Source organism: Blennius ocellaris (assembly GCF_963422515.1).
Source record: "Blennius ocellaris genome assembly, chromosome: 8".
NCBI lineage: Eukaryota > Metazoa > Chordata > Actinopteri > Blenniiformes > Blenniidae > Blennius > Blennius ocellaris.
In genome coordinates, this window is record NC_137657.1 from 29,373,140 (window position 1) to 29,385,883 (window position 12,744).

The 12,744-nt window shown below is 45.6% G+C and overlaps 1 protein-coding gene across 1 annotated transcript in view; it reads left to right on the forward strand.

Moving 5' to 3' along the window:
- Positions 1–4,531: 4,531 nt before the first annotated feature.
- The window catches only part of LOC308133904 (glutamate receptor ionotropic, kainate 2), a gene marked incomplete at its 5' end in the record, with an annotated part of 304,935 nt that continues 296,722 nt past the window's right edge, over positions 4,532–12,744 (forward strand). The window contains one exon of the mRNA XM_080501449.1: positions 4,532–4,553. Within this exon, the coding sequence (XP_080357575.1) occupies positions 4,532–4,553 (22 nt within the window). The remainder of the gene's footprint in view (positions 4,554–12,744) is intronic.

The window sequence follows — 12,744 nt, forward strand, 5'->3', positions numbered from 1 at the left end:
CTTACTTCTTTGTCCATCCGTCCATCTTCTGCGCTGCTTTATGTCGTTCAGGGTCGCTGCTGGAGCTGATCTCCGCTTCCTGTGGTCCAGGAGACGGGATCCAACACACACACACACACACACACACACACACACACACACACACACACACACACACACACACACACACACACACACACACACACACACACACACACACACACACACACACACACACACACACACACACCCTCAGCGAAAGACGCTTTAAAATTTAAAATGTGTCTGTGAATTAATAGAATGTCTCCCAAACGGCTGATCTTCATGAAAACAGGTCTTCAGGTGCATCTTGATCAAAGAAAGAACCAAATAAAGTTCAGTGGTGATCCGGATCAAAATGATTGTTCCAAGCGAATATTTTTATTTCCCAATATATTGTCATATCTTGTCTCCTTTCAATTTATGAAATAAAATCGTCACCAAACTGCATGAATGATGTGGATGTGGAACGTGTCACTTCCCTGTGTTCGTGAGGAAATCTGACGAAGGACGAAATGTCTGATTGCTTGTTTTATTTGCTCGAAGCTGCTTGTCTTGCTTTTGTTTGTCACTCCTTTTTTTTTTTTTTTTTTTTTTTTTTAAAGCATTTTGTTTCTCCGCACTTTGTTTTGGCGGGATAAATAAAGGGATTGCTGGAGATAAATGTGGGGTCCCCTCTGTGTTTCCACTCCACGCACACACCCGATGGTCCCACTGGGTTTCCGGAGCTCAGACTTGGAGAAATGGCCGTCTGGGTTTTAAACAGCTTCCTGGAGAAGGGAAACGAGATATGGTAGATCAGAGCTTCCCTGTTCAGTCCTCCAGCTGGACCCTCCTCGGTTATTATTGGCTCTTCCCCACCCTGCTCACCTTCACAGTGCTGAACCCATGCAGGTGACGGCTCAGCATTACTATTTGATAAAGGTCATTCCTCCACTGTGGGCAGCGTCGCTCCCACACTGAGGTGCAGGTAATTGGGATTCCTACATTTCGACCAAGCTACATTATCATACCAGGGCTCACCCCGTCTGCAACACAAGCAGCCCCACACCCGCACACCCAATTAGTGAACGCGCTTCTCAGACTGTTGCCATCTGAACAGCATCATTTGGACGTGATTTCTCGCGGTTTGTCGTTCCTGGAGCGCAGAGCGCATACAGGAATAATACGCACGCAGTGAGAGGCTGCAGAGTCTGGGTTCTCCTGGTTCCGTGTGTGTCAGTGTGTGAAGTGTGTGTGTGTGTGTGTGAGTGCGCGCCCCCCCCTGTTGCTTTAAGCAGTGAGTCCTGCCGTCCGACAGGAGGCGTGTCTCCCCCACGGCCGGAGCGCAGCGCTACCAGATGCGAGTGCGGGGGAGCGACTCGGCTCCTCCGTGGAAACCAACCAACTTCTTTGTGCTGCTCCGGTGACTCTTCCCCGCTCCAGCTCCAAGGTAAGAACATTCCTCACAACTTTACATTGCTTTACACATTTAACCTTCTCTTTTCTATATCGTGTTTTACGCGCGCGGCTCATCTTTTCCTCGGCGCAGCTCACATGTTTGGATGCATATCTAAGTAAGGATGTTTCCATGTCGTTCCGAACACACAAATATCAGGTTTGAAGTTCAAATCTGCATTTTTTCCCCTGGTACCCTGCGATAGTCTGTTTTTAATCATTGCGCGCGTTCAGACAAAGAACAAACCAAAGGAATGAGCGCCAAGTTGTGCGTAAAAAGCCCCGGAGAGACGTGACCTCCCAGTGTCTTTGCCCGACCTCTATCTGGAGATCAGCTTCTCCGGTTCTCCTCCTGCTCCTTATTCTCCTTCTGGTCTTCCTCACATCGATGCCCACACTTGGTTCTGTGTGTAAAACAATAATAAGGAGGAATTTAAATGCCGGATCACGGCTGAATGTCTTTTCCTTGATCAGGCTTGCTAGAGGATCTTCTTGATAACGTCCCCGGGCGGAGAACCAGCAGAGCCGAGCGGCTCATTTAAATCCCCGCTGCTTGATGAGCACGTTCAGCTTTTTAAATCAACTTTATCATCGCGCAGCCCTCGCTCGGCTGGAGGAGCTCCCCTCGGTTTCCGTTTAAAACGCCCCTTTCACACGCACAAAGGGGCATTTGTGGAGCTGCTATCTGTAGAAAGGAGATGATTATAAGAAAATCCAGACGGGTGCACGCTCCGTGCCAGCTGCGCCTCTTTGTCACCTCTCTGGCCGTTACGCACAGCTTTGCCTTGGTAATAATAGTTGAGGGCTGCTGCTTCTTTTCTACGACTTCTCTGTCAGTTCAACTATTCAAAACGTTTAGAAATCTTTTCACACGGTCTACATATTAAGAATACGACGCAAATAAATTAAGAAAACCTGAGGAAGTTATCCGTGATATTATAACTGCTCCTATTTGTTGACGTTTAAATTCCCAATAGGACGGTGCGCTCTGAGTGTGTGTGTGTGTGTGTGTGTGTGTGTGTGTTGGCCACATTAGATTGGTGCTAATATAGAAGCATAAGGTGTAAGGGAAACAATATTTAACCTTTTGGCTTAAACCGTATCATCTCGTGGCTCCGGTCCAGAGCCGAGGAGCCTCGCGCTAATTAAGGAGGTAAACGAAGCCAGAGGAAGCTGGCAGGAAGAGCCGGGAGCAGATGTGTGAGGCAGGAAGGCTGCAGACCTGAAACCGAGGCTCTGTCCGCGGTGCTGCTTAGAACCTGGAGCTGTCCAGGTGCTGAAATCTCTTCAAAGAGCAGATTTATTTTAATGCCTCGAGGACGTGGCCTGGCGTATTGGAAGGTTTTTGTTAAATCTTAAATCAAATGCTGCAGACTAAATTAAAAAATTGTTACGTAATTCATTTTTTTGTGATATAGAGTGCAATTTCTTTGTTTACAAGCCATGCTGATAATTCTTTTTTTTTTTTTTTCATTTTCACGTCAGTAAGTTTATAAAATTTCATAAACCCCAGATCAGAATTAGAACTGAGCTCAAGCTTTTCCAGAAGAGGGAAAGAAATGTACGCATTCGAGGCCCAGAGTCGTAAATTCCACGTCAATGTAATGGAAAAAAAAACGTTTTCAGCAATGTTTTATTGCAGTTTACAAATTGCCCCGTGATTTTCCCCTATAGCCCGAGGAATATCTTGACTTTTATTTAAAATTGCCAAAAGTTCGGAACATGGAGAAAACAGAAGGTTACGCTTATATTTTTCTTCTTTCACTCTATCAAGTAATTAATTGAAGAGTACGAACGGCACGTGAAAACTACCCTTTCAAGAGGGTGAAATGCTGCAGCTGTTGAGTTTGAGTAAAGAAAAGTGGAAAGGAAACAGTCGTAATTCCAAAGATAGAACACAGAAGCGCTGTAAAATCTAAACGAGGGGGTGAGAAGAGGCTCTTCATCAGACTGAGTGCGCAGTGACAGGTCTGCTTTCCCTCACATGAGTCCAGGCGATCATTTTTTATTCATCTGGTTCTCTTCTTTTTTTTTTTTTGAGGAGAGAGAAATATATGTATTTATATAAATCTGACGACAAAACGCAGCGAACCAGGGAGCGAAAATCTGAGAGGTGAAAAGCGGCCGCGTTGACCGTCATCACATCAGGGGGCGAGGGGGGAGGAAGGCGGGAGAACCGAGGGAGGACAGGAGTGACACTTTGAGAAAAAAGAGCAGGGAGAGGAGGAGGAGGAGGAGGAAGAGGAAGAGGAAGAGGGTGCAGATCAAAGGGCGAAGTGTGACCGGAGAGTCGCGGAGAAACAAGCCCGATCCATCCTGTGCGCTCCCGGTCCACTAGTGCGTGTCTGCGCACTGTGTGTGTGTGTGTGTGTGTGTGTGTGTGTGTGTGTGTGTGTGTGTGTGTGTGTGTGTGTGTGTGTGTGTGTGTGTGTGTGTGTGTGTGTGTGTGTGTGTGTGTTGGCTCGACGTCAGCTCGCCTGTGCGGCAGTGCAGCAGGAGGAGCTCGGGCTGGCGGAGGTACTACCGCCGCTTCTCCTCCTCAATCTCTGCCTTTGTCTTTCAGTAAATGGATTTCTTCAAGCCCTGCCCTGCCTAACATGGACGCCCCGACACCTCCTCCACCACCACCACCTCCTCCTCCTCCTTCTTCACCATCACCATCATCATCCTCCTCAGCTGAGTCCGACGGCTGCTGTCTCTTCTTGGCGCAGTGATCTGGACACGCAGTGATATTTGCTTGTAATTTTCGCCTTTTTTTTTTTTTCTTCTTTTTTTTCTTCTTCCCCAAATGGATGTGGGAGACGCGCAGCTCAGCCCGCCGGTGAAAACCATGCCGTGATCCAGAGAGCTCACCAGGATTCACGTTAAACAGGAGAATTGAAGCGAACAGCAACAACCACAACAACAACAACAACAACAAAAATCCAGACCAAAACAATCTGGGGAATATACCGAGTCAGGGAATTAAAAATCAAGCACCATGGAGATTTCCTGCCGACTGGTCTTGAAGGCGAGATTCAGGTGCTCCATCAGGCTTCTACTGCTGCTTTTACACTGTGTGGGATTTAGTCACGGGATGCCACACGTCCTGAGATTCGGTGAGTTCCTCTTCCACCCTCATGTGCTCCTCAAACTTTCCCTGCTGCTGTTTGCGCTCTCGCCCAGACCTGTTGGAGACCAACTTTCCTCTCGCCACTAGTGGGGCGCAGCGGCGGCGCGCGCAGACTGGGTCTGCCTGCTGCTTGGCTCGAGGTGGGGAGGTTTGTGTCTCCGGAGCATTATTGCAGAGCTGCCAGAAGAAGTGAGTGTGTCAGAGGCAGCGGGGAGCCACGAGTGGGCTGTCTGAATGGGACTTGTTGCTATTTAGGAAGTTTCAAGTGCAGGGTTGCAATTACAGCTCTGCATGCTGGAAGTGGAGATCTGAGCTGTGATGTTGATTTTCACAGTGCAAGAAAAACATATTTATTCATTGAATATCGCAGTAAGAGCACTGAGTGTTTAGTATGGAAAGAAGTGTATGCATTTTCCTCCTATGCCTCCCGGTCTTGTTCAGATTTCACATCAATATTTTATTTTGCTGTAAGAGAAGTGTTTGGCCAACATTTGAACCCCAGTTTACTTTAAAATACAAGCTATTTCTCCAGCTCTGCCACTCTGTGAATATTTTCCACAGGCTTTTACAGCAGCACTGAATCTTTGAATGGGAATGTTCAATCAAATGTCACATCTTTTTTTATACGATGTGCTTTTGAGTAACTCACTTTCTGTAAAGCTTGGTACGGCTGGAAGAGGTGAGAAACCAGTTCTGACACAGAACATACAAGATCACATCATAGCTTTTATTTGGCTTGTCTTTTCAGCTATTAAGGAAAGAAAAAAATGACACAAATCTGTAGATTTTCACCAAAGAATCATGGCTTTGGATAGAAGAGTCTGAAACCTTCTACAACAAACAAACAAACAAACACTTCTTTCCTTATTTAATGTGTTCTCAGTTGAATGTGTGTGTGTGTGTGTGTGTGTGTGTGTGTGTGTGTATGTGTGTGTGTGTGTGTGTGTGTGTGCAGAAGAATTTCTCAGTACGACCAGCCTCCGCCCCGCGGCCTCGTCCCTCGTCTTCCTCTGGTAAAGAGGAAGGCCTGAGTTTGACGGCAGCTCAGATGGAAACCACGGCTGAATTCTCTCGACCTGACCGGAGCTCGTCTTGTACTTGTGCAACACACAGTTTTGGTCACAGTGCAGACGTTTGCAGCAAGTGTATTTAAAAGGTTTGTTAAGTTTTGGCCGTGAGATGTGGAAGGAGGCGTCGAGTGTTCAAACAACCACCAGGAAACATGAGATTCCTCAGCTTTCACAGTCCACTGCTTCCATTTGATGCTGATTTGGTCCCAAACATGTGAATGCTGCTCTTCCGTCACCACACCGTGTTTCATGAAGCCCTGCTGCTCTGCATGTTCCCTCCTTCCACGTTCCTCAGAGCTTCTACTTGAAGACTGACGACGTCACTGTAAAGGCTCCTGACAACTACTGCGTCCTTTATGGTCCAGACGAGGGAAGATCTGGTGGCCGGAGCCTTTTCAGCTCGGTGTCGTCAGCTGACGATGGAATTCTACGATGTGAATACTGGAAGAAATTCAATAGCAGATCTACTTTTCTGGCTCCATCTCAACTTGAGTGTTCTCTGCTCTTGTGCCAGCTGATCCTGTTGAGGTTGCTTAGTGACAGGAGTTTCACCGCGTGATGCAACTGTGGCGGCAGAAATCCTCTGGAGACTCGACCTTCTCGTCAGCGCTTCGGCGTTCGAAGGCCACGGCGCCTCTTCAAGTGCTTCAGTATTTTTAGATTCTTAATTTGTGATAACGGCAGAGCCGCTGGCAGGATGGCATCAACATTACCACATCTTCAGATCTTTTTTTTTTTTTTTTTCCCCTCAGTGACGATCTGACAAGTTGCCCAGTTCAATTTATTTGTGACGTCGTGTTGGAAGTGAAGGACACTTCACTTCTTTCTGAGGCGCGTTTGTGCTTCTCTGGTCCAGATTAAAAACAGTTTCCTAGAACAGAACTCTGAGACACGCTTCTGTGATGCTGCTTGATGAACCTTTCTCAGACGCTGGGGGTTCGGGGCAGACTGAGGAGCAGAAAGAAACACAAACACTCCTTGGTGTCCTGTGGTTACTTGGTTTTTATTTGTGCTGCTTCAAACGTTTCAAATCCTCATTATCTGATGTAAGCTGAAGGCTCTGATGACCAGAATCTGATAAATATCAACTGTATTGTAGCTGCTATTGGGGCTGCCTAAATACATTACAAACGTATGTCATTACCATATAAACATGTTCAATATAGGTCACGATACGATGACATGGTATATGTTTGAGCACTGTTTGTTGATGGTGCTAAGAGACTAAATTAAACATTTTTAAATATGCAAGAAAAGTATTTGTGATAATCTTGAGTCACTCAAAGAAACAGAGCATTGTTGTTTGAAAGAACAAATTCAAAGCATAGCAAAAGATATTAACAGAATTTTCCTAAGTTTGTATTTACCACAAATCACACTGTTATCAAAATTCTCCACATTATTACAAGTCGGCCCGACATGATGCAACCATATTTGTGCACGTTTCTTCAGGTTTCTTCCAAGCTAGCTATGGTAGTCTGCCCGTATATAACGTTAGCTTATTGGACAGTCGCACTCAAAACACTATTGCAGCGGGATTATACGACATGTTTCAGGAGTGTTGTGAGAATTATCCCATTGTGAAGATATTTTCACTTAATTCACTTAATTTCTACTGTCTTTAAAATAATTGAAAAAGAAATTCTTGAACTAGTCTTTAATGACGTTGAAAAATTGTAGGAGAACCTGAGAAAGGGTCCAAATGTTTTGTTGACTGAATAATAAGTGTGACAAATAATGGTGTTGAAGTGTGTGATGCTATGAGGAGGCCAACAGTCACTTTGAATCTCTACATTCGGTTTAAGCTGAAGGGGAACGTGTTCCTCGCTTCTCATGCCGACCAGGACTCAAACAGGAAGTCACACCCGTATGGACGAATTCAATCCAAACTCACAGGAGTGAAAAAAGCCAGCGGCTTCTGTTCATGCCCTCCACTGACGGCCACTCGGAGCCTCGGTGTGTTTGGGGCTTTTAAAATCACATATTCTCTCTGGAAGTGCTCAATAAAACACTTGAGCTGATCGTCACACTTGCAGGTTTCAGGCGAAGTCTTCAGGTTGCAGGTGAAAAACGGAGCACCTGAGAAAAATCTGAAACGACGAGCAGGCGTCATCACATCCGCCGTCTTCTCCTTTCACTGCTCCAAATGCATTTCACATTAAAGTGAGCTCTGCTGTTATTGTGGAGCGTCTTTGAGCCTGAGAAATGCTAATAAAGCTCTCGTTATGAACACAGTGATCCCAGGATCGGGGTCTGCAGCAGTGCTTTGACCATTCATGTCAGTTGAGAGAAAGAGATGAATGAATTGGACTTCTATTTAGAAATCCAGTCAAAAGCAGAAGAAAGCTGCTTGAGGTGAGAAAGTCCCAGGTGTTCCCATGAAGAAAACACTTGTTCCGTCCAGAGCTCAGCGTCACGAGGACGAGCTGGACGCCAGGCCAGACGATGTCACTGTGTTGTGGACGGAGGATCAGCGATAGCAGCAGGGACTTTTCAGCAGGTGGACGGAGATCAGCCGGCTGCAGCAGCCACACCAGACCCGGCCTTGACAAATGTGCTGCAGCTTCTTTAAAGAGCTGCGCGGCGGACAGGTGGGGTCAAGGAAATGTGAATTCTTGTGTGGAGGAGAAGTCACATTCAGCGTGACTTCACAGGAGGATGTACTTCAATACATTCACTTCAAAAGCTGCTGCTGGAAACCAGATTGCTTCCACTCCTTTTGGCTCGTTTAGAGTCGGTCAAGAGAAGTGATCCAACTTCCACTCCGGTGTGGAGGAGTCATGGATTAAGTGCTGAATTTCTCATCAGAGTCACAGAAACTCGATGCATTTCCTCCGAGGAACGAGGCGGCTTCCAGCAGAATTTGTGTATCTTCAGCTGCATCGCTTTCTCCACGCGCCTCTGTGATCTCCGCAGAGTGGAGATTGAATTGGATGCGTTGGCGCCGGCTCGCCACGGTCGGCATTAGTATGAAGGTCAGCGGCTAATGGGGCAGACAAGCTAAATGTTGCTGGTCGACGCGAGAAAAACTCCCTCTCTGGAAAGAAGCACGCCTGTCAATAGCTGAGCAGAGAAGTTGACATTATCCTCCAGGCGGCTGCGGCCTGAACTTCACTCATGAATATGGAGCTTTGCAGGAGAAAGTGAGCGGCTCAGATTGGTGAAACAGTGGGTGCAGGGTGAAGAACACCATTTCGCTCTATTAATGATTATTACAAACGCCTGATTTCTTCATATTGGAGGACGTAGAAAAACTGAACGAACAAACACTGCTTATGATATTTTCTTAGATTCCATGAGGGGAGATTTCCTGAAACTTGAAGTTTTAATATGTGGAGCTCCTTTGACATTCCTTTTGGTTTTAACTTCATTAACGTCATTATTTTTTTTTTACAATTTCAAACATTTTACAAACTGAATATAAGTCAAAGGTATATCTAGCGATCCTGATTCATATGTCTTTTAATTCTAGTGTGCTTGATGAAGGTATCACTGACACTACGTGTAGCTACACTAATTAAATAAAACCCTATTTTAAAGCTCGGGATGCAAACTAGAGGTAAACCAGCATAATATCTCACATTCAATGACTTCTCATTGTCCAATATGGAAAAAACAACGGAATGAAAAACATCATGGGAATGTTACTAATGTGAGATTTCCAAACATTTGTCTGTATTTTTCATTGTATTTGTTCAGTTTGACTTTTGGCTCTGTGTAGATCCTGCAGCCGTTATTCACGTGAAATACGAGAAGAGATGGACTCAAATGAAAACAGCTTAAAATCCTCCTGAAGAGGCAGATCCAGCTCATCTCCGCTTCCTCGCTGTAACTTAAAACACATTTCACATGCAAAATATTCAACACAAACACAGACAGTCGCCCCAGAAGACACTCGAACAACAAAACTGGGGTTTTTACATCTCGTCTGCTATCTTGCTCCTGAAATAATGATGAATGTGGTTAATATCAACCGTAGCTTTTATTTCAGTGCCTTCGGTCGTCACCAGCCTGAGAAGGAAGCGATGAACTGATCTGCCTAATCAGTCTCAGAAATCTAATTATGACCTCTGATGAAAATTAATTGATAATTCAAAATGACTGAATCAGCATTACATTAAAGTGGCAGAGCTTGGATCTTTGTATTCACTCAAATAAAGGATATTTGACAAAATGTGATTTGAACGACAGCAATGGAAACCTGTAGTACTGTTTGGAAATGCATGTTTTTATTTCTCTCTATTAAACCCCGTTTTCATCACAACAATCCGCTAGAAGCAATTTTGTTTCTCATTTTTTGTTTAAGAAAATCTCTTGAAGGCAAAATTCTGTAAATATCCAGGTACACAAACAAACGCAAGAAATGCTTATTTCACATGTTGGTTGGTGGTTTTGTTTTATGGAATTCTGAGATCAGTAAGTTTTAATCATTCCAACTGCTCCAGGCGATGGTTCAACTCAGGATCTGTCGGTCAGAGGAGTGTGTCCATGCAGGCAGACGATGCTGTGGTAAATGTTAGTGAATGTTATTACATCCGCTTCAAAAGATACTCACACGTACTGCACGTTTTGAGGAGAGGTTGCCCTGTTTACACAGAAATGAAAACATTCATGGCAGTGTATTGCTCATTGCTCGATTAATTGTCAGTAAGTGAGGTAATTTCTTTAGTGGTTAGTCATCGGGTTGTACAGCTGTATTTCTATTTTGAGGGCAGTTGACCTCTACACAAGCAGTGGTGCTCATAGAAACATACATTTATTTCATTCACTGTCAAAGTCCAACATTGTGAGCACTTTAAGTTCCTGTTCAATATATTCGGTACACCTACATGTGTATGAAATGATACATTTCTGAGCCCGCGGCTTGAAATCCTTCCCTCGCTGGACTTATGAGGGGAAATCTTTCAGTTTATGGCCCAACGCTGCTATTTGCTTGAGAGCAAATGAGGCAGAATCTGCCAGCGTCTGGCAGTGACAGATGGTGGAAAGAGTGAAAGTCTGATTGAAAAATCACTTCCAACCAGCTTCTCCTCGTCAGCGCAGACAAAGAACGAGGCGGCGAGAGACAGAACAGAACGGAGACGGGACCCGGACATGAGGGCTCAATACCGCAGGAACCAGAAATAACATTCCCGTGGCCTTCGAAGGAATCTGATCCCGAGGACGGAGTTTGGTCAGCGACTTTGAGGAAGGAGCTAAATATAAATATATTCTTCTGCCTGATCCCTTCACGATATTGAATTCTCGCCTGGTTTGATGTGGAGGGAAAGCAGAGTTTCCTCTTGCGGTTTGTTTCCTTGTCATTCTGTGTCTCCTGTCACTTTGTTTGGAAGTCACGACGCGTTCGATGTTAAAGGCGATGAAGTCCACCGTCGTTCATGTCGAGTTCGGAGGTTTGGTTTCCACACTTGATGTCAGTTTATCTTAAAAAAGATAATTTTCTGGAGAAATGGTTAGGAGTGGAGGCTTTCTGCTGCTGTGGTGGGTTTTAATGTCACGAGGAGAGAAGAGACGGACTGCAGGGAGGGATTCGCTACCTGGTTTCCAACATTGGGTGTTCAAGTATTTACCATTTCAGACATCACAGGATCGCCCTGCGACCCCGACAGGATCGTCTGGAAGGAACAGGTGAAAAAATAAAAACGTCTGAAGCCCATTTATGACTTCAGAGACGGGATGACACAAACGTTACTGTTACTTTTCACACACAATCATCGACAAGACGTCGTTCCTCCTCGTGACGCCGGAGCTCGGCGGTGACGTTACACAGTCCATCAAGAACACATTAAAGGAGATCAGCCGACGTGTCTGCAGCCCGTGTTGTCACACTCACCACATGGGAAGTGACGCTGCCAGCACAATGCTGCAATGCATCCTTCTTGTGTTTCCTCCCGCCGGATCGCCGGCCTCAGTCCGCAGACTTTGTTTACAGAAAATGGGATATGTCCCGAATAACAATCACTCAAACAATGGACAGGAGTTACGTAACATGTCATGGGGGGGGGGGGGGGGGACCTGGACACGCAGGTCCCAGGGCAGCATCTGAGAGTTTGAATAGTTTCTTTGGATTAATCTGTTGTTGGCGGTGTTTTCCCTCCGGGGGAGTATCGAGGAGCAGCGTTTCAACTGAAGCTCACGAACCAACAGATGAAATCTCGAACACAATCAATAGTCATGATGGGAGAAGAAAAGGATGAAAAACAAGAAAAGAAGCAGGTTATGGATCGCGAGTCCAGTCAGTAAAGCTTACATCAAAGCAGATTGGATCGTTTATAGAGAGAATTTGGCAGGAGGGCCTCGGCAGTTGCGATCATAATATGAATCCAGGCTGGAGATTCAGAGGGGACGCTGATGAAAACCCCCCAGGGGCCGAAGCAGAACCCAGCAGAGACGCAGCATCGCCAGAGAAGAAGAGAAAGAACTCAACTCACGAAGCAGGGGATGCTGCTGCAAGCATGACTTGAGCATTAGACAAACATTTGAGAAAAATGAGCCTGTTTGCTTTTGTTTTCGGTGGAAGAGCGTCACGTCTGCGTTCCACAATGAGCTGCAGTTCCACAGTCAGACTGCTGGGAAGAGGCGAGAGGGAAGAATGAGGCTGGGAAGAGGCGAGAGGGAAGAATGAGGCTGGGAAGAGACGAGAGGGAAGAATGAGGCTGGGAAGAGGCGAGAGGGAAGAATGAGGCTGGGAAGAGGCGAGAGGGAAGAATGAGGCTGGGAAGAGGCGAGAGGGAAGAATGAGGCTGGGAAGAGGCGAGAGGGAAGAATGAGGCTGGCAGGCAACGCTTTTACCAATAAACCAGAATGACCAACTCCAGAAATGTGTTTTTAAATATATACATTAATCCAACTTTGGTGTCTGACCATACGAACGTCAGTGTATTTCCATTGTTGATGTTCTGTAGTTTTATTGTATATTTTATTGTTCTCTGTGTGCTGGTGTGCGTTTTCATTACAAAAACAACCAACAGCACCCGCTGGTGGCCCGGCGTGGTACTGCATCGTCGGTGTAAACAGACATTGTTTCTGAAACGAAAAAGGAAAAATGTTGTGATTTGACTTGACGACGTCATCGTGGGACGAACTGAGCTTCATTATTTAAACACT